Genomic DNA, 21,135 nt, shown 5'->3' with positions numbered 1-21,135 from the left:
CTCTCCGTCACACGTTCAGTGACACAACAGGTGTGAGAGGGTCGGACTTTGTCCTCGAGCACAATGGATGCAACAGGCATGGAGGAGGCAACTGGCTGCAAGGCCAGGAAGCAATCCAGGTGAGAAGCTCTCCTCAAAGCCAAGTTGGCAGAGGAGGCATGAAGGTCGCGTCTCTGTCTCAAGCTCACTGGACGTGCCTTGTTTGACAGGTGGGCCTCCATTTCAACCACAAGGGCCACCTCCAGCAGGTGCTGCAGGCGGAACTCCACAGGAGCACAGGGTCTCAGCCTGGGTGGTGGTCCTCCAGGGGTGAGAAGGCCAGTCACCATTTCATCCTCAAGGGCCGCCCGGGCAGGGAGAAGGGGGCTCCAGGTGGATTACCCAGGTGTGAAGGGCGTGGCCCTGCCTCAGCCTACTTGATGCTCCAGGCCTGTGGGGGCGTGTCTCCATCTCATAGGCCAAGGTAGGGGAGGAGGGGGCGTGTCTCTGCGGGTGTGAAGGACGTGGCCCTGCCTCAGCCCAGTTCATGCTCCAGGTGAGGGAAAGGTGTCTTCCTCTCACAGCCCAACTAGAGAAGGGGGCGTGTCTCCACAGGTGTGAAGGGCGTGGCCCTGCCTCAGCCTACTTGGTGCTCCAGGTGTGGGGGGGCGTGTCTCCATCTCATAGGCCAAGGTAGGGGAGGGGGTGTGTCTCCACAGGTGTGAAGGGCATGGCCCTGCCTCAGCTACATGATGCTCCAGGCGTGAGGGGGCATGTCTCCATCTCATAGGCCAGTGATGTCCAAACTTGGCCACTTTAAGATGAGTGGACTTCAACTCCCAGAATTCCCCAGCCAGCATGGCTGGCTGGGGAATTCTGGGAGTTGAAGTCCACTCATCTTAAAGTGGCCAAGTTTGGACAACACTGTCATAGGCCAACGTAGGGGAGGAGGGGGCGTGTCTCTGCGGGTGTGAAGGGCGTGGCCCTGCCTCAGCCCAGTTCATGCTCCGGGGGGGGAAGGGTGTCTTCCTCTCAAGGCCCAACTAGAGAAGGGGGCGTGTCTCCACAGGTGTGAAGGGCGTGGCCCTGCCTCAGCCTACTTGGCGCTCCGGGCCCGAGGGGGCGTGTCTCCCTCTCAGCGGCCAACCAGCGGAGCAGGGGGCGTGCCCCTCCTCTGCCGCGGGCGGGCTCCAGGTGCGCCGGCGACGTGAGGCCTCGGCCCGCGGGGGCGCGCTCCGGCGCGGATGGCCGCGGAGCCGCCGGCGCCCCGGCGGAGCCGCTGCCGCGTGGCGCTGTGGCTGGCGCTGCTCTTCGGCGCGCTGGGCGCCGTGGGGCTGCTGGCGGGCGCCTGCCTGGACACGGCCGTCTCCGACCTGCTGGTCTACCTGGGCGGCGTGGGCGTCTTCTTCAGCCTGCCCTGGTGGGTCTTCTGGGTCGTGGGCAACCTGGAGGTGCCGCCCGACGAGCTGCGCGACGACGTGGGGCTGGGCGCCCGCTGCGGCGCCGGCACGGGCAGCCTGGAGAGCTGGCGCGCGCGGCGCCTGGCGCGCCTGGCCCGCGTCTTCAGCGCCCGCTTCTCGCTGCCCTCCTCCTCCTCCGCCTCCGCCTCCATCCCGTCCCACGCCGACCGCCCGCACGCCCGCTTCGCCGCCGCCTCCGCCTCCGCCTCCTCCTCTTCCTCCTCCTCGACCTCCGGCCCCGAGCAGGCGGGAGGCAGGACCGCCTTCCTTTCCCCCGGCACAGCCACCCTGCAGGGTAGGTCACACCGAGTGCCGCTCGGCTCGCTGGAGAGACCGAGCCCGGGTTGCCCATCGCGCGCAGCCCCGGCTGTCCAACGTAGCGAACTCCTGCGCGTGCATTTAATTAGCAAGACGAAAGAATGGATGGATGGATGGGTGGATGGATTTATTCAGAACGACGCCAAGGTCCTAAGAGGGCGCAGCTGGCAGCGGATCCCTCGGGCGCTCGTCCCCTGGCGCCTCGACCGACGTCGTTCGCCTCTCCACCGCTTTTCTCGGGCAACCTTCCAAGAAGAGGAGTAAAGTGACCTGTTGAATTTGTGTGTGTGTGTTTTTTCCCCCAGATTTGGCTGGAAACCGTTGGTGTATTCCTGAGAGCGTGGAAAGTCAGAGTAAATATTATTGTCAGTCATCCGATGGATGCCAGGAAACGGCATAAACACGATTGTCCCTCGCTGAAACACTTCACAACACCCTGGAAACGGTAGATGCGTCTCCGACGGTCCAGCTGCACGGCCCGCATCACAAAAGGATTCCGCTCCGGTGCTGACGTGAAAGTTAATTTATGGGCAACAAGGTCTTTCTTCGTAGGGCTTCTGAACTTAAAATAAATTTTAAAGTGAGTCTATTCCCCAGAGTTGCCCAATTACTTTGAAGCCAAAACCACGAAGTGTATAAAACTGCCTTGAGTGCACAACACATCTCATTTTCGGGGGGGGGGGGGAAGAGTTTTACTGACGGTTGAGTCACCCCGTGAGTTGGATCCAGATGGAGGGGCGTTGCAGGTCGATCCCATCGGAATCCGCTGAGCTGAGATGCGTGCCTGATTTGTTCTTTTGATTTCAAGGGAAACTGAAAATCCGCAACTATAAACCATCCACCCACTGAGGATTTTTAATTTCGGAAAGGTCAAGAGAGAATCTTTCGCATTCTCATTGTTTTCTATTATTTTTTTTTTTGGTTTGAATCAAGACATTTAGCAGCGTAGAAGAAAGTAAAAATGCAATGCCGTGGGAAACCTGGAAGGCTTTTTGACTATTTGCAATGATTCCATTTATTTCTAAAAAATATATATATATACCCCTCCGTCCTCTTCGAACGGGTTCTAAAAGTAACCAGTAACTCCCGTGTAGAATAGCCCCGCGCGACGATCCCTCGCCGCGTTTCTGCGCAGCCGCGTCGGAGGACCCAGCAAACGCGGCGTTCAATTGCGAGCCGGAAGAGGCGGTGCACGTGGCCTCTCGCCTTCAGGAGCAGGGCGGAAGCGGCCTTTCACTTCCGGTGCCGGGCGGAAGCAGCGGTGGCGGCTGCGTGCGCATGGGGCTCTCGACGCTCGGGGAGCATGAGGGGAAAGAGGCGGAGGCGGTGGCGGCGATTTCGGGGGGCGAGGACGGAGCGCGGCTGAGCCGGCGGAGCCTGCAGAGCGGGAGAGGAGGTGCGGGCTGCAAGGGGGGGGAAGGACTCGAGGGTCTTTCGCTCTTTCCCTTTCGTCTGCTTCACAACAGCCTTGTGAGGTAGGCCAGGCCGAGGAGTCGTCTCTTCTCCGCGGCCCTGCGGAATCCTTCCTGAGCGCGGTGGGGTTTTGTTGGCCCTCCTGACCTTCAGGGCCGAGGCTCGGAGGACAGATTCTCCTGTCAGAACGGCGGCCTTGGCTCTACTACAACTCCCATCATCCCCAGCACCGCGGCTATATTGGCTGCAGGAGGCGGGGAGTAGTAGCCTTCGACTGGGGAAGGCAAAGCGGCGGAACTTCCTAGATAAATATTCATTTTATTTGCCCATCTGATCTCCCTGGCCCTGGGCAGCTCACAGTGAAAATGAAACCAAAGCAATAAAAGCTGCCGGAATGAAAAGCAACAGAAGTGACATAAAAGTAGCAGCCGGGAACCCTCATAAACACTCAAACTAGCCATGCCGCGGGTTCGATGGCAAAGCCAGTTTTTTGGTACCCTGCAAAAGGCCAGCAGAGGTGGGGCAAGTCTGATGAACGGCGGGATGATGCTCCAGAGGCCGGGCAGAAAAGGGTCTCCCTTCCTTTGGGAGAAGCTTTTCTCGCCAGAGGATGCAGAAAGCAACGGGCAGTAAAAGAAAAATGAGTCCTTCTGTCAGTAAATCCTGGATTTTGCTTTTGCTGACTCTTGAAAGGGGGTCCTGAGCTAAATGTGTCACGGGTCCCTTTTTAAACCAAACCCAGTTAGGCTGACCCAGACTCAAGGGGGAGACAAAAGCACTGGACCCTGCACCAGGGATGTTCTTTATATCTCCCTATAAGCATGCTGGCTGGGGAATTCTGGGAGTTGGTCCCCATATCTTAAAGTTGCCAAGTTTGAAAAAGTACTGCTATAAGTGATAGGGAGACTTTTTATTTTGCAAAACAAAGGTGCTTTATAAAAGTGATGTATAAGATTTACAAATGCATGTGTGCGCACATCCTACCTGTTACCTCTATCCTGTATTCTGTTACTATTACAATGTTTTCTCTAAACTATATACTATTACTTACTATTATACCTCAGTGTTTCCTTCTTACAGAGCCTGTTCTGCCTTTATTCCTCTCTCTGGGATTTCTTCTCCTTTTTTTCTTCTCTGTTAATGGCCAGCATGTGGAGCTCTTGAACCTTTTCATGTTGGGCTTTGCCTTGCTGGGCCTCTGCACTTCTTTGTTTCTCTGGACTGTCCACTCCCTCTGAAGGAAAAAGCCCAATGATAGCTTTGCATATTTTGTCATTTTTATGGAAATTGCTGACGTGCATAAGATTTTATCTTCAGTCTTTGGCATTTCCTGTTTAAATCTCAACAGTGTGAGAAGCTGGAGAAAAAAACTACCTTCCACTAGCCAGTCTTGAACATGTTTAAATGTCTCCCCCATTAAACCCTGCCTGTAACATGAGCATCTGAACTAACCAGGAGCAGAAGGCTCCATAATGCCTGAACCCAAGATCTCTTTGCTTACACCCTTCAGAAGGTGAAACTGTAAACCACAGTTTGTACTTAATAGATGCACCCCATCCTGGCTTGTGGAGAGCAATTCCAGTTTGGGCACTTCAAGTAACAGCCTTTAGCAGGAATAACCAAGCTGTACTGAGTGGGCTTTGTGTACGCCAGGATATCTCTGGTTTGTGATCATGGTAGATTCATCAAAATCAAAGTTTTTCACATACCAATCTTACGTTGCAATTTTTTTAGGCTTTTCTGACATGTTGGCTGAGGATGAATTTTTTTGCTCGCCACCAAGGAAGACAGTCAGATTTGGTGGAACGTTGGCAGAGATCCTACTGAAATATCAAAAGGTAATAGTGCTATAGGCGGTGTTGGCAAGGAAAAATGCATCAGTTGCACAGGATGCATTCATAACATTTTCTGTTTTAATACTGACAGTTCACCCTCAAGGAATTGTTTCATTTTTATTTTTCCTCACTGCAGATTACTATATGTGGAAAGAGAATTTGCGGAGTTCTTTATGCACAGTGCAAAATTGCAATTTTCTCTTTCAGGGCGAGACAACTGAGTTTGATTTGCTGAAGCATCAGCTGTTGGATCCAGACATAAAAGTAAGATTTCCATAATATTTAAGTATTCTGGAATGCCTTCTTAGATTTAAGAAAGAATGAAAGAAATGGATAATCTGAATCTGCTTTGAGTATTCTTTATGGTTATAATTTATAATTGATGAGGAACCAGAATGTTACCCAAACACAACTTGGAATATGAATCCAACCAGATTTGTGATGATAAACAAAATATCGCAACCCCACCACCAGCACTATTTGCCAGGCTTAGCAATCGCTGGCTAATGGAATTTACCCAGTAGTGTTGTCATGTGTCAGTTATGCTAGGAAAACTACATTACCCAGTATCCCTTGCATCTTGCAAGTAGCCATCATAGTATGCCAGGCATTTAAGACGGGAGGGGCTACACCTCCTTTTCCTCTCTGACAAAAAAATAACAGTAAATATAGGATGAGAGGTGTTAGGGGCATGTGAGAGGAGAGTCTGATTTATTGGGAATCTCTTTGAGCATCCCTCTACCCCAGTCTGCCTTCCATCCAGGGAGCTGGTAAATGGATTTCCTGGGCAAGTGCAGGACAAAACTAACTCCTCTGCTGTTTCAAAATTGAGAGGCTGATCTGTGCTGCCACGCTCAAGGGGTGGCAAGCAGTGTGCAAGCAAAATGTGGCCGGCTGTTGGTCTTCCTGATGGTTTTTATCTTAAAGACAAGCAGACTACTTCCCCCCTACCTAAAACTTTTGACATCCCGTATGGTTCATTAATTAAGCTACGGTGGCTTCTGTTTTTAGGATGACCAGATTATTAACTGGCTATATGAGTTCCGGTCCTCTGTTACCTTTTTGACCAAGGAGTTTGAACAACTAATCACCATCCTGTTGGTAAGAATTCTGTGGTTGCAATGGATGCCCTCCTTGCTTTTGGTTTGGTGGGCCCAACAGGCGCTCCAACTTCTGATCCTGTTGTCTCTCAAAATGCAGAAGGTGCCATGGTTGAGAAGAAGCCAAGCTGTGGTGGAGGAATATTTAGCTTTCCTGAGTAACTTAGTGTCTGCTCAGACGATCTATCTTAGGCCATGCCTTGCAATGATAGTCTCACACTTTGTACCTCGTAAGTATTTTCCTCCCCTTCCATTTATCTTTTTGGTTGCCAAGAATGTCAGAATGACTTTTGCTTGGAAACATGATTTTTATATTTCACATCTGGACATCTGTGCAAGTCTTAATGTGACGTACGAGTCAAGAGGAACTTCAGCAGCTGGATTTGCCTGTTACAGTAAGGCGTAATGTGGCTTATGGGATCCCATTCATTTTGGTTGGCCAACCATGTATTATGGCTTAGTATGATGAGCAAAACTCATCAATTGTGGCTTATTCAACCATTGATGTTTAAATTATGGCTTGATCAGAAGTGTGGAAGTTATTAAATCTTGAGCTGACTTGCTTCTCTTTCTCCTTTCCTTCACGTGCCTGAGCAAAGAACTTTGGAGAAGTGTGCTTTCGTATACTGTGCTAAGCCATAAACTGCCTTGGTTGGTTTTAGCTTTGGAGGATGTGTGAAATATTCCAAAAGTCATGGTTAAGTGGTTTAATCTCAATTTCTCAAACATGGTTGGTCGTATTGCTGTTTTTTTTAAAAAAAATGTTTATTTGTCTTAACTAGTTTTACAGAAAGAAATAGGATACAAAATATAAAAAAAGCCAAAGAAAAAAATGAAAAAAAAAACTCCCAAAATACAGCTACCCAATCTAATGCAAAAAAACCCCAATCAAAAATAAGAAACAGAAAAAGGGGACGCTATCTATATATGTCACATCAAATAGAATAAATGTATCTTGGGGGGGGAAATGATTCTCCGATGTTACAAAAAAAAATCGTAAAATCTGTGTCCCCAGAAAACATACAGATTCATTTTTTGATTAGTAGATAAAATTGCCTTTTTGCCCAGAGAAAGGATTATGATATAATAGCAGCTGTAGTTTCTAATTTGTTTCTTTCGGAACTAATAATAGAAATTCAAAGCAAGGAAACCCATGTCCAAGCCCACCCTCAGCCACCAAGGCTCCGTGGGTGACTGCTGTAAACCTGTTGGGAGAAGCTGTATTTTTAATTGATTGCGTGTAAAATATTCTGCAAGACCTTTCAGTTGACCAGCAAGATAAAACAACTGATTCCATCATAATACTAACGAACCCCTGTTTCTACCTAGCCCGAATAACCATCCGGGAGAATGATGTAGACATCTCTGACTCAGATGATGATGAAAGTGAGTACTTCCATTTTCATATTTATTGATCAACTCTTTTATCCACACTCTGCCCATTATGGATATTATTTCTATTTTGCTAGTTGTCTTTCTGCACCAAGGGAGTGTTATTTTAGTCAGAGTGCTCCTAGTAAAAGGTGGAGTCTAATCTTGAATATGCCTGGTTTTTCAGCACTCAGTCTAGAGCAATGTTTCTCAACCTTGGCAGCTTGAAGATGGGTGGACTTCAACTCCCAGAATTCCCCAGCCATGATTCCAGAAAGCTTGGCTGGCTGGGGAATTCTGGGAGTTGAAGTCCACCCATCTTCAAGCTGCCAAGGTTGAGAAACACTGCTCTAGAGGTTGGCTCAGACATTATGACAAGCTGGGAGATCTCTTTTGCAATCCTCCAAACCAATGGCCACCATTTTCCAAGTACAACCTTTTCCAAACATGGTATCTGGGGGTTCCCCAACACATCTGGAAGCATGCTAGATGGAAGAAGGCTTCTCAGGTGCCTTACTAGGTGTAAATAATGCAATAACCACAAAACTGGCCTGAGAAATCAGAAGGCGTTGACAAAGTCTAAAGTAGAAGTGTACTTATATCCTTGAACTTTCTGGGTTAAACAGACATGCTGTTTTTCAATCTCTGCAGATGTTCTCGAGAGCTTCACCACCTGCCACAGAGCATTGCAGACAATTGTGAAATATGTCCCTTTGTAAGTTAAAGGTCTTTGATTTGCTGGGCCAGGGGGAGGCAACGTGTCGCCTGAGCTTTTTTTTTTTGTGGCCCACAGGGCCCCCTCCAACCATGATTCCAGAAAGCAGCAGCAATGTCCTGCCATGTGTTAAGATGGGAAACACATGAATACCCCTCCCCATAAACTTATTACAATTAAAAGGCAAACCCCTGACTTCTCGCCACACACCCAGCCTTATTCATATGGGTGATGTGGCCTCACCCCACCCAATGTTAAGTCCATGGTCACCCTATCCTACATCTTCAAAGTGAATGTTTATTCTTTTCTACCTATAAATGCATTCAGAGTAGCCAAAAACACGTTCCTTGCACACAAGGAACAAACATACCTAGTTCAAACCGTTTCTAGCCCATGAGTTGGTAGTGATGTGATCAGCAGCCTTAGAGGCACTTTTCCAAGATTGCTGTCTCTGAGTTTGCTCTTGTAGACTGTTGTTGCATTCCAAAGCTTGTGTATACTTGTCACGAAATAAATGAAGGCTGGGTTTGCTTACCTGTGGCTTATATTTTCCGTGTTGTAGGACGCCGCAATTTCTCATGCCGGTGCTGACAGAAAAATTTCCCTTTATTAATAAATCAGAAAGAACTCTAGTAAGTATCTGATTTTCTGCAAATGAGGATCTTTTTGTGCTTTTGGTATCCGCTGTTCATTTCATTGAAAGCTCACCTGAAAATCCATTAGTGGAAAGTTTTGCAGCCGTGAACTTAATGGCTCAGAAACACGCTGGATGTCCATAATAATTATTATTGTGAAGGAAGCATTCTGTTCCTTCAGATATCTAATTATTGAGTTTGTTTATCTTGCTAAGCCCAGTGTGCTTCGTTTGGTTTTGTTTTCCTGTTCTGTAGAAGTGCAGTGATTGTGCATATCATGGCTTATGGCTTAGCATTATATGCGAAATTAACTAATTGCAGCTCAATAAACCATAAGTAAATTCAATTATGTGTGAACCCAGTCCTTAGTTAAAATCTCTCTCATGGACATATTGTGTCCAAGCAGTATGATAAAAAGTGGATTTTAAGGAACGCTTTATTTAAATCTGTGGTGGTTCTGAATTTGGATATAAAAATAAAACTTGTTTTTCTTAGTTGCCTAGATGCGATTTTTAAAATTTCTTGATACTGTTTTCATGGGAAACTCTTTCATTTCAGCAATGTTATCTCCATAACATGCTACGAATAAGCAGATATATCCCATCATTGAGACATGACATTTTGGAGCTGATTGTTGAGAAACTGCTAAAGATTGATGTAAGTACAGAATGCTGTAAATTGTGGTTTTTATAAAGGGTTTCCATAGTTGCATTGTGAAAACTGTTTTAACTTTGCAAACTTCACATTCTTCAGTAAGTGATGCTGGTATGTATTAAGTTAAATAGAATTTACTGAACCATTAGGCAGTGAGATAGGAGAGGGAATACATTTGTGACGCAGTTTTATAACTTCAGAAATACTCAAGGTGATCCTATTTTAATACAACAGGTAAGTGCCCCAAGAAAAGATATTGAAGCTGCTGAAGAAGCTGAAGAGGAAAGCAGTGAGAAGGGACTCTTCGATATGGTAAGTTTGCTTGTTAAACAGTATTAAAATATATGTCCCTTTTATCCTAAACGTTACAGGCAGAATTGTTTTTACGCCGTAAGAAGTAGTATTTATCTGGAAGCATCAGTTTTTCATTTTGGGGTTGATTCAGATTGCTGCCTTGGAGTTTTCTTACTTAAATCATAACTGGATGGCTTTTATAGTCATCTGCTTTGTGTATTAACAGAAAAAGACACGTACTTCTTTGGCAGTGTGATCTCGGGTTCTGGGTAGGCTGCGTGTGGCCTACAGGTTGCCCTCCTTTATCTGAACCCCTAACTGCAAGAGTGGGATTTGTGCATTACTTTTAGCCAAAACCAAATAAACCTCAGTGTAAGCCAAATGTTTCAGAATCCATAGTTTATAGCTTAGCTTGTGCAAACCTGGTCAGCGATGGGTTATTCATAGTCCTTTAGTTAAAAAGCATGGCTTAATCTAATGTGCAACTGACTTAAAATTGGCAAGTACGTTTTCTCTAACCCTAACCAATCCTTTCTGTGAACTGCTACCTGCAAATTACTTACCTGTTCTGTTGTCCTTTTTTTTTTGGTTTTAACAGGATGAAGATGGGGAAAACCCAGAGAAGAATGACATCATGGCTCATCCCCTTGCAGAACGCCTCGACATCTTGATGATCGTGTTATTTTCCTACATTAAAGACATATGCTACGTTGATGGTAATAACACTGGGACGGTTTCCCAGCATTTTTTGACAGTGTGGAGCCAACAATGTTGAGCTGAGCATTTGAGCTTAATGTAGGCGATCCCTTGAAAGGAACTTCTTGATGGCCAAGCTGGCAGAAGGCTTAGATCTGAGGAGGGGAAGAGCGGCAAGATTGTACGGATGGAAAACAGAAGAAAGAGTGTGACATTTTAACCATATTCAGTTAAATGAGTGGCTTTGTTTTACAGTTAAATTAGCAGGGGAGGGAAAGGTGTATTTTGTTAATTCCCCCAGCAATCTTCTGTACCCCCTTGAAACTTCTCCAGAAAATGCTGAATGTTCCTCCACAGCAGCATGGAAAGTGGTAATTCTACTTCTAGGAAGAAGAAAATAATAAAATAATCATCTGTGTCTTCATCTGCTGTACTGGGGGCCGGCTGCAGCGCACTTCCACAGATGTGAAAAAGCCTAGATCCAAACCAGTGGCTACATCCACAGGATACTTCAGCTCATGTATTATGACTTACAGAACACAATACAAAACAGTTTCTCAGTGAGCAGTTGCTTGCTCTGCTCTGGTTTGTTGCTAGCTTCAGATTTTGGCTTGTTTTGGAGAATAGACTAGAATCTTGGATGCTCTTTCCTGGTGTCTTTTACTAGCATAAAGAGAGGAATGACTGAGGTTTGTGTACTAACAGCCACCTGATCACGTTGTAGTATGTTGCCATAATTCATGACTTAAATTTGGGCATGTAAGTCAATTCAGCTTCAGTTGATTACAGCCACTGGCCTGGAAAAACACGTGTTATCTCTTGAGCTCTGGAGCTCCAGATCCCGTTGATTAGAAGAACTCAAATTGGCTTATGAACAGTCAGCCTTCCCCGTTTCATGCATGTCAGAAGAAGTGCCTTGTAAACATATTAATGAGCATCTAAAAGTTGGACAAACTGACAGCCTTTTTAAAAGTTCCTAATTTTTCTGAGCATATGACCCTAGTAACAGAAATATTTTTGTTCCTAGATAAGCTTGATGTCGGCAACACCAAAGACTTATACCGAGATCTTGTGGCTATATTTGATAAGCTGATTTTAACGACCCATGGATCATGTCACGTACAGTACATCATGTTCTACCTCTCTAGTTTCAAATTGGTAAGTCATATTAACTTTTATCCCCTCCCTATGCTTTTCTCTCCTCTTAACTGGATCTTTCTATCCAAAGAACACATCAACAGATAGTTTGCCTCTCTTCCCTACCTCTTTCCCTATGATGTTGCTTCATTGTCAGAGAACTTAGAATCCAGAGCAACTCCATTACCATGTCGGCACATTATACTTGGTTTTGGTTTATTAGAAATGTGAACTCCCTTTGACCCCTGTGCTTTTATATCCAACATCCAAGCTTACCCAAGATCACACTGCCAAAATTTGGCATTAAATTTCCAGTTTTTGGAGGTGCCATTCTCAGTATGTTTTTATAAAGATACAGTGTAAAGTAGATGTGTTAAGCCTACCTCTTTTGCTTTAGACAGCACCTGCTTGGCTTGTCTTCACTCAGAAGCTAAGCACTTGGATGGGCAACTGGCAGATAATCCCAGACCTGTAAGCTTGATGCAGTAGTTAGAAAACATCCCCAAAGAAGACAGTGGCAAACTATATTGTTGTCAAGGAAACAACATAGCTGTATTCATGAAGGCACCAGGTGTCAAGGAGACACAATCTTTTCTCCAGAGAAACTTGAAACCGGATAGAAATTATGAATCACCCCTGGCCATTGACCTCACCCAAAATCCCTGACATTAAACAGTGATTTGCTCCTGATTTAATTTGACCAGAAATACATTGGAAACTTTTGATTCCAATTCTAATTATTCATACTGGAAGCTAATTGTTTCCCTTAACCGATTGATACCTGTGGGCATTGCCCCAGCATTAATAGCTAAGTATGTCCTGTGCCCTATAGGTAATCGCAGAAGCTTTTGTGGAACATCTCTGGAAAAAGCTACAGAATCCAAACGTTCCTGCTGTGATCCGGCAAACCGCCGGAAACTACATCGGCAGCTTTTTGGCACGGGCCAAGTTTATTCCAGTTGTGTAAGTAGGTCACAAGGGTGATCCTTGAATGGATGAATCTGCTGAATCTACATTCCCAAAAGTAAAGAATGCTTGGGTCTCAAAAGAGTCAAGTATCTTAGTCTGCAACAGTGCTTGCTCCAAATTTGGGAAAGGAATTTAGCTCCCTAACTAATGGAGTGAATAAGGAGCTGCATCATTTGGGGAAATGCTTAGTGACTCTCAGTGTTTTGCAGTGTATGTGCTCCATTAGGCTTTGAGGCACATAGTGGTGGGAGACTTATAATGCCTTGTGACCCAGCAGAAAACTAAAATACAACTGTTCTGTGGCTAAAATCTTAAATAAGTAATTGGGTGCACAAAGGGATATGGCACACCAGTGTGGTGTAGTGCTTAAGGCAGTGTTTCTTAACCTTGGGAACTTTAAGGTGTGTGGACTTCAACTCCCAGAATTCCCCAGCCAGAATGGCTGGCTGGGGAATTCTGGGAGTTGAAGTCCACACACCTTAAAGTTACCGAGATTAAGAAACGCTGGCTTAAAGTGATGGATTAGGACCAGGGAAACCCTGGTTCTGGTCCACCCTCAACCATGGAAACTCACTGGATTAATTTAAGCCAGTCAGTTAAGCCAGTCAGTTAAGCCAGTCAGTCAGTCTCTCTCAGCCTGATCCATTTCATGGGGTGGTGGTTGATAAAAGGAAGAGAGATCCTGACATAAAAGCTCCTACTGGAATAAAGATTAGAATAGCTGTATTCTTTTGCACAGTACAACTCTAACAACCAAATAAATATATAACTTTTTATTTCCAAGTGAAAAGTCTGGGGTATCCCTGTCTTGTGGCTAACATCATCATAAAGGGACTGGTCCCTCACCAAGTGCTTTAGTTTGATCATGCCAAGTCCTGATGGGTTGGTTCATACATCCAACTAAGCTATCAACAAACAAATCATACTAGGCCAATATATAAACCCAATCAAGGTTTGTTGTATAACGAGTTAGCTGTGTTTATGAAATGTGAGTTCTGTCATATTTGGTGTAAATCTTGCTAGGTCATGAAATTAGCCAGTTGGTTTGAGTTGAGCACATTGAGAAGCTGACTGGCACACATTTTTCTTTTTGCAAGTTTTGCTCTTTGTGGCATGAGAGGGATCCTCATGAATATGCTACTTTTATGGCTGCTGCAGTATTTCCTTGTTAGCTGGTCTGTCCTTCAAGATGGGGGTTTCCTTTCCTATTATATCCTTCTAGCAACCTTAGGAAGAAGGTTAAGGCTGAAGGACAGTCTGAATCCCTAAGTCTGAATCTCCACCTAAATTTTCCCACTCCTGGTCTAGCACTCCAACCCACCCTTCTCCTATCAGTCTGCTTACCCTTTTTTTGTTTGTTTTTGTTTTTTATCATTTCAGGACAGTGAAAGCCTGCCTAGATTTGCTGGTCAGCTGGCTGCACTCATACATTGACAACCACGGCACGGGATCTCGAGCATTTTGTGACGTAGCGCTCCATGGTCCCTTCTACGCCGCCTGCCAGGCTGTGTTCTATGTGGTCATCTTCCGCCACAAGCAGATCCTGGATGGAAATCTCAAGAAAGGTGAGCACAATTTCACCAAACAAGGAGAACACGTGGGCAAAACGTGTCTGTTTCTGGCCTAGATCCCAAATGCTTTCAGATCTGGGATGTTTTGGAGTACTGTTCACCTGGAATGATTTTACTCCCTCGTGCCTGTGGCCAAAGTTGAATGGGGTTGCCATGATGATTTTCAATAGGCGCGTGACTGTATTTGTTTTGACTTTTTAAAATTGATTGCTTTGTTCTAGTATTTGCTGCCTAGGTCTATTGGATGTGGGGCGGCATAGGAAAAATGTTAATTCCCACAGTCCTCCTCCATTGGCCACACCAGTTGGGGTTGATGGAGATTAAAGGCCAAAACCTCTAAAGCAGTGTCTCTCAACCTTGGCACCTTTAAGATGTGTGGACTTCAACTCCCAGGATTCCCAGCCAGCATGGCTGGCTGGGGAATTCTGGGAGCTGAAGTCCACACATCATAAAGGTGCCAAGGTTGAGAGACACTGCTCTAGAGGGCACAGGTACTTATTCCTTGAAACACTGCAGGGGAAAATATATTAAACAGATCAAGGGAGATTGTCCTCCATAATCAGGTAACAGCCTGAAATAATTACTAATGTTTTTTAAAGCTGGCTGGCACAGAGAGGATGGTAAATAAATCCAGGTTCTGATTTTATGTTGTCCTTCACCAATCTCATTCCTTCCATCTATTTTGGACTACAAACCCCTTAACAGGGATTAGTTTAACCCTTAACTTTGTGGGTTTGTTTTATTGAAATCTGGAACGTTCTCAGGGTTCCCGCCTCTGTTGGTAGGGCAGGTTTTCTGCCTTCCCTGGGAGGGCTCTGGACCATCTTATATTGTAGCAAGACCCCACCAAGTTCAGGTCCTAGTAAGTAGATCAGGGGATGGTCTCTGTCAACCTATCTAGAGAAATCCCACAAGCCACGGTGACATAAGTTTACTTCTCTGACGGGCAAATAAGTATTCAAACCAGTATGCATTGTTCATATTGATCTACTAAGGATCTGCTAAGCTGAGTTTCCTACAGTGTAGTGTCTTCTGGAAACATCTGCAGCATCAGAAGGGTTTAGATTTTTTTCTGTTAGAATTTTGTATAATGTGACACTTTTTAGAAAAGCTCTGGTTCAGTGTAGTAAATCCCTTTGGTGTTCTGTTTTGAAGGTTTGGCCTACCTGCAGAGCTTAAACTTTGAACGCATTGTCATGTGTCAGTTGAACCCCTTGAAGGTGTGCTTGCCGACAATTGTGAGTCTGTTTGCTGCCCTTACCAGGTAAAATTGTTTTCTCTCTTGCAGCGTTTATGTCAACAATCCCTTTTTCTGTCAAATCTGGAGTGCGTTGTAGAGGGACTCTGTCCATTTATTGAACGCATACAGAAATGAGGTGATAGTGGGGGAACGTTTTTTCCTCCTTCCTTATCTGTTTTAAATCACTCAAAGGCATTTTTTGAATGCAAAAGGGTAGAGGCATATCATCTAGAGATCTTGCTTTTGCTCACCCAAGTGGATACACCCTATCAGAATCTGCGACTTTGTGCCTTACGTGCATTCTGGAGCCCTCCCTTCCCCTACACAAACATGCACAGAATTGTGTTTCTTCAAGAATTCGCAGCGTCAGCTGATGTCTCTTGGATCAGCATGACTCTGTTTCAGAGTGGAGGAAAAAAAAAGGAATTTCTGAGAACTCACTTGCTTTGACCAGCTGGTATTTTTTATCCTCCCCCTTTCACTCAAAGTTAGGAGCAGAAAGTGGATTCAAAACACTAATATTCTAAAGGTGCTGCTAAGTGTAAGTCTAAGCCAGGATTTGCTTGGAAGGGTTCTTCCCCAAGAGCTTTGACTGAGGGAAAGGATTTGACATGTCCAGAAATGTTCATTAGCCTGTAGAAGCAAACATGGGGAAAGATCCAGGTCTTGGGCCTACTTCATTCCCACGTTCCTAGCCTAGCCAGTGCAACCTCCTATGTCCATCTCTGAGCCTAGAGGAAAGAGACGATACTTGTTTGAGAAGAACTTTTCTCTTTCATGGCAGAAACTCTAGCCTTATTTCACTGGCGTCCTGGGTTTTTTTTCCCCAAGCATTCCAGGCCTTGTCCCAGTTTAAAGGAAATGTCAGCAAAAGGAGAAAAGCTAAGGAAAAAGAAAAGAATAGTTCAGGATATTGTCTCAACTAACACAGAAGAAGACAGCTATCATACTGGAAGGAGGGAAGAGAAGCTGTTGTTAACGTGCCTTGCCCTCAGAAGCCCTTCTGTGAAACAGTATGTCCGTGGCTGTTTGTGGAAAAAAAAAAAAAACTTTCGTTTTTCTCCTCTTCTTCTTCCAGGAAGTACCAGGTCGCCTTTTGCGACACCATCATTGAGAGAAACCGAAGACAAGTATTGCCAGTTGTCCGAAGCAGTTGTGGGGGAGATTCTGTTGAGACAGTCACAAACCCCCTTGACAGTTTTTTCCCGTTCGATCCTTACATTCTCAAAAGGTACCTAGTTTGATAAATGGGTAACCCTCTCCTGAAACATGCCTTGTTTATAATTTTCAGCTCTGGTGGGCAAGTGGTAATTTTTTTTTTTCTGGCTTCTTTGTGTTTCGTCCCTGTCGGCCATCTCCAGCCAGTGCTCTCCAGACACATTGGACTTTCACTCTCATCAGTCATAGCCAGTGGTTGTGCTGGCTAGGGCTCATGGAAATTGAAGTCCATCATGTCTGGAAGGTGTCAGGTAGTGAAATATTGATCTATCTACTTTGACAACTTCAAAGCAACCAAATTTAGTACAACTATTATATGTAAAAGGGGGATTGTGTTTTATCAGTAAATCAGTTGGGCAAGCTGTAAGAAGAGCAAAAACATGGTAGCGATGGGGACTTCTGAATGCCTATACCAGTGTGTCTCAACCATGGCAACTTTAAGATGTGTGGACTTGAACTCTCAGAATTCCCCAGCCAGCTGGGTAATTCTGAGAGTTGAAGTCCACACATCTTAAAGTTGCCAAGGTTGAGAAACACTGGCCTATATAGAAAGGACATTGTTATAATTTGAAATATACTACCCATCTCCTAACAGGCCTTCAAGGTTGCTGTATTTTTATGCAAGTTAGAATCCCTACTCTAGAGTCTATCTTGCAAGCCAATTTCTACTTATTTATAATAAGTATTTATGATGTATTTATTTATAACTTATTTGTATCTCATCAACTGAAGGGTACTTTATAAACTCCGTGTACAATTCCTGATAAGCAACACCTCATGTTTGTCTCTCCCTCTTCTGCCCTCTTTCTTATATTTCTCATGCGCTTTACAGATCAAAGAACACCATTGATCCTTTGTATCAGTTTTGGGAAGAGCAGAGTGTTGAGGACCTCAAAGAGACTCTAGAACCCGTTAACGAGGTGAGCAGTTTCACTCAAGTTCCATCGCTCTTTCCTTTTGAAGGACATTTGCTTTTCCTTAGGGCTGGGAAGTTTGCTAATTCTCACACATCTGGGAGGCTTTCAGTTGAAGAAGGTTATCCTAGATCAGCCATGGGGAACCTGCAGCTTCCAGATATTGTGACTTCCAGCCTCCAGGGTCCTTCAGCATTGGCCCTGCTGAGAATGTTCAGCAACCGTTGCCACAAGTCCTCTGTAGACAGCCGTGATGAAAAGCGAATTGGAAAGCCCTTATGTTTTCCTTCTTTAAACCATCATATTGCCGTTTTTCTTTTCCTTCAAACTGTTTTGTGTCTTTGTGCAGGGCAAAGGTGAAGAGGAAGATGATTTCTTGAAAGGCGAAACTCCCCAAAACGATGGCATGATTGGTGTGACGCCTAGCTCCTTCAACTCTCTTATTCAGAATTCAGAAACCAGCCTAGGTTCACCACCAGTAACGCCTCTGCAGTTGCAGCTCTGATCTTTGGGGTCTGCCAGACAACTACAGCTTTTATATAAGAGACCATGGCAGGGGATGGAGACACTTGCTAAGCTCTTGATTTCTTGCAACAATTCTGATAGCAGAATCGAATATCTGCATCACGGACAGGATAGTATGCTAAGCCTTTTGTACTTACCCAGAAGAAGCTGTAAATGGAAGAACCATTCTCTTTTCACATTATTTTTTTCCTTTTGGGTTTCCATTTTTTGCTTTGGAACAGATCCCCTGAGATTAAATATAGACCGTGATCCAGGGAATGATGGAATTAATTCTGCATGTTGATGCCTAGGGATTAAAATAAAGCAAAAAGAATACTACATTTTTAAAGCAAACTTGCTAGCGAGAACACACAGATCTGCTTTTTTTTTTTTTGGTTTAAAAAAAAGGCTTGCTTTGAATACAGCTTTTACAGGACTCCTGCTTAATCCGAGAATACGATCGCGTCAAAAGTTATGCAAAAACAATTTAAGATCTTCATATTCACTAGAGTTATATGAAACAAGATTTGTGATTATTCTGATTTTATTACTGAATTGTTAAATTATGTTGCCTGGGTCAAAAGAAGAGAACAGTATCTGCTTTGCTCTATGTACAAAAATACCGGGCTGGATTTTTCATCAACCCCATCATTCAAAGGAGCTGCCATTGAACATGAAGGAAGTAAGCCAGCTGAGGAGGTATCTAGCAAGCCGTGTGGCACACAGCTCTCTTCTAAAATGTTGTTGTTGTCCCACAACTGCTACCAGAGGCTATATACCCTCTGCTTATGGTAGAGCAGCTCTGAATGTTTTGCTTACCCTACTGACTCTAGAGTTTTAGCTTCAGTAGTGTGTGTGGTTTGCTGTACAGCAGCCCAGTGTGAAAATTGCAGGAAGTGTATTTGCCATGACCGAACTTTCCATAGGCAGCCTATCCACCAGTTCCACCAAATCTCAGCAATTCAGTTTCCAAATGCTGACCCTTTGGAGCTTTTTCCAGTATCATGGAAATATCCCTCCAAAACCAGGTAATGATGTAGAGAGAGCTCTCAAACAGTGGTTTGGAAGACCCTAGAGGGGACAGAAGCAAATTTGAGGAAGGAGGAAGTCACAAATTGTGGGCGGGTTGTGGATGCCAAGCAGGATATGTTTAAGATCTCGCTCCCATTTTGCCTGGATAAGCTGATCATTCTGACTTGGGGCGTGTACCAGCTTTGCACCCAAAGCTGGATCGCTGCCTCCAGATCTCAGTCCCGTTCTGCCTGGACAGGCCAAAAGCAAAGACTACAATTTCTGCTACAAAGAACAAATAACCCAGACCAACATGGAACAAGAAGTGAGAGTGGTCATCTCAAAAACAAAACCCAGATTTCAGGAATTACACAAGAGTAAGCAAATCATCCTTTCCTTAAAAAAAAAAGGTTTTGAATTTGTTTTATTCTTGATGAAAATGTTTCATTTTATAAAGCTGGAAGATTCTGTCATTTTATTTAATTATATAGATTAAACATTATTTATTAAAAGTGAGTTGGGATTGTTGGGGTTCTTTTACTCAACCATGACCCCTCTGAAATTGTTAGCATTTGTCCATTTATCAGTTTAGGGAGTTGTGGCATTGCAGAGCTAGAGAATCCTTGATGTTGAAAGGGTAGGGTGCATTATTTGCTTTGGCCAAAGAGGGTTATCCTTTCCTCAGTGATCCCTTGATTATCATTTATGAATAATCTTGGGGAGTTAGGGATGCCAACAAATTGGAAATGGTTGAATATTGACAGCCAGTGATGAGCGATGCCAAGAGTTATACATTGATAACTCAAGGGACATGGTCTCCTTACCACTGCCCTTTTCCTGAACATAGGGAGACAGGTGGTCCCACCAACAGTCCCTGCAACAATTGATAACATCTCCTTAGTCCTCTGCCCAGCACAGTTTCTTGACTTTTTTGCTTGCATGGACATCTGTTTCTCAAGAGCTCCAAGTTCAACCTTTTAAACTAGAAGCTTGGCAACAAATGTATGATTGCAACTCTTCTTCTCAACCCTGGTCTTTGGCTGAAATAAGGACAGTGGTTTCCTCAACAGATTTTCCACAACCACATCGCTAAACATTTGGGGTGATCTCAAGAGGGTTGACTTGATAGCTGCTTACGGTGTGGCCATGTTCACTATGGCTTGCCCTAGAGTGGGTCCTTTTTGGTTGCCTTTCTGGCAAAGACTTCTGTGGTATGGCTGAAAAAAAAATCAGAGAATGTTCCCCTCTCCCCCAGCAGTAAGGGATGGTAAAATCTACACAGATCAAATATCAGGAAGCTAGCTATTAAAGACACAAGAGCCCCAACAGGACAAAAGGGGTGAAACTGCTTTGCTTGTGCAAATCTCTTATGACTCGGTGGTATTGGGCCAGTTGCTCTCCTACGTAGGAGAAAATGGAAAGAGCATATGTTTGGGCAGCTTAAGTCAGGGAAGAAAGAGGAACTTCATAATTTCCTTCACTAGCAAACCCAGGCACGTAAGTGCTGAGGAATATGGAAATGAAACAAATAACAAAGTTCTTACTTGCCTAGGGGATTTTTTAGCAGAAGTATATATTTGCACATTTGAAACAAAAATCAAATACCCCAAAAGGGCCCTGTGCAAGCATCCTAATATGATTTACAGATACCCATTTCTGAGCTGTAAAAATGAGATTTTAAAAGACATTTATCAGGACTTCTTCAAAAGACTTCTTGTCCCTTTAAGGGCAAAATGTTCTTCCTGTCAAATTAATTTCACCTTCTTCTTACCTTCTCCACAACTCTTGCCTGTGTTGCCTAGGCTGTGTTTAAAAAGTGAGTTTGAATACCTGTCCTAGAAAGTTCCAAACCAATTTATTGTCCTAAAAATTACAGCGTTCTGCTGTTTTTGTAGCCCCCAACAAGCCATCAATGAATATGGAATAAGAACCACCCCATCTGCTCTCTGAGGACTTGTGTTGGGCAGTGTAGAACCAGGAGGGAGAGGAACTAAAGATGAATGAACCATGGTTGGCTTTAATTGTGGTTGGCTGAATAAGCTACATGGCTTATAAATTGCACCAGTTAGATTCATACAGATAATTTAGGGGTTTCTTCTGT

General features: G+C 44.5%; 2 protein-coding genes across 3 annotated transcripts; both read left to right on the top strand.

The window, feature by feature from the left end:
- The first annotated feature begins 1,141 nt into the window (after window positions 1-1,141).
- Window positions 1,142-2,346, top strand: LOC103053578 (uncharacterized). Its single transcript, XM_088148134.1, has 2 exons — window positions 1,142-1,734; window positions 2,063-2,346. The coding sequence occupies exons 1-2, from the start codon at window positions 1,224-1,226 to the stop codon at window positions 2,155-2,157; spliced, it is 606 nt and encodes a 201-aa protein (XP_088004260.1). The 5' UTR covers window positions 1,142-1,223; the 3' UTR covers window positions 2,158-2,346.
- A 651-nt stretch (window positions 2,347-2,997) lies between these two features.
- Window positions 2,998-19,557, top strand: RRN3 (RNA polymerase I transcription factor RRN3). Of its 2 annotated transcripts, none has more exons than XM_088148133.1 (18): window positions 2,998-3,153; window positions 4,905-5,008; window positions 5,213-5,269; window positions 6,017-6,106; window positions 6,206-6,335; window positions 7,435-7,491; window positions 8,128-8,191; window positions 8,754-8,823; window positions 9,385-9,483; window positions 9,715-9,792; window positions 10,373-10,490; window positions 11,498-11,628; window positions 12,440-12,570; window positions 13,957-14,141; window positions 15,303-15,411; window positions 16,466-16,618; window positions 17,438-17,525; window positions 17,869-19,557. In XM_088148133.1, exons 1-18 carry the CDS (start codon window positions 3,036-3,038, stop codon window positions 18,022-18,024), a joined length of 1,938 nt encoding a protein of 645 aa, XP_088004259.1. In that variant the 5' UTR covers window positions 2,998-3,035; the 3' UTR covers window positions 18,025-19,557. The 2 variants fall into 2 exon arrangements, with proteins under 2 accessions (XP_088004259.1, XP_025031316.1); XM_025175548.2 differs by having other exon boundaries at window positions 3,097-3,232.
- The last annotated feature ends 1,578 nt before the right edge of the window (window positions 19,558-21,135 follow it).

This window comes from Python bivittatus, unplaced genomic scaffold (genome assembly GCF_059951505.1).
Source record: "Python bivittatus isolate LINGU-HERP-01145 unplaced genomic scaffold, Pbiv_v1 ctg000560_np1212, whole genome shotgun sequence".
Lineage (NCBI taxonomy): Eukaryota > Metazoa > Chordata > Lepidosauria > Squamata > Pythonidae > Python > Python bivittatus.
This window is presented reverse-complemented; position numbering and strand designations above follow the sequence as displayed.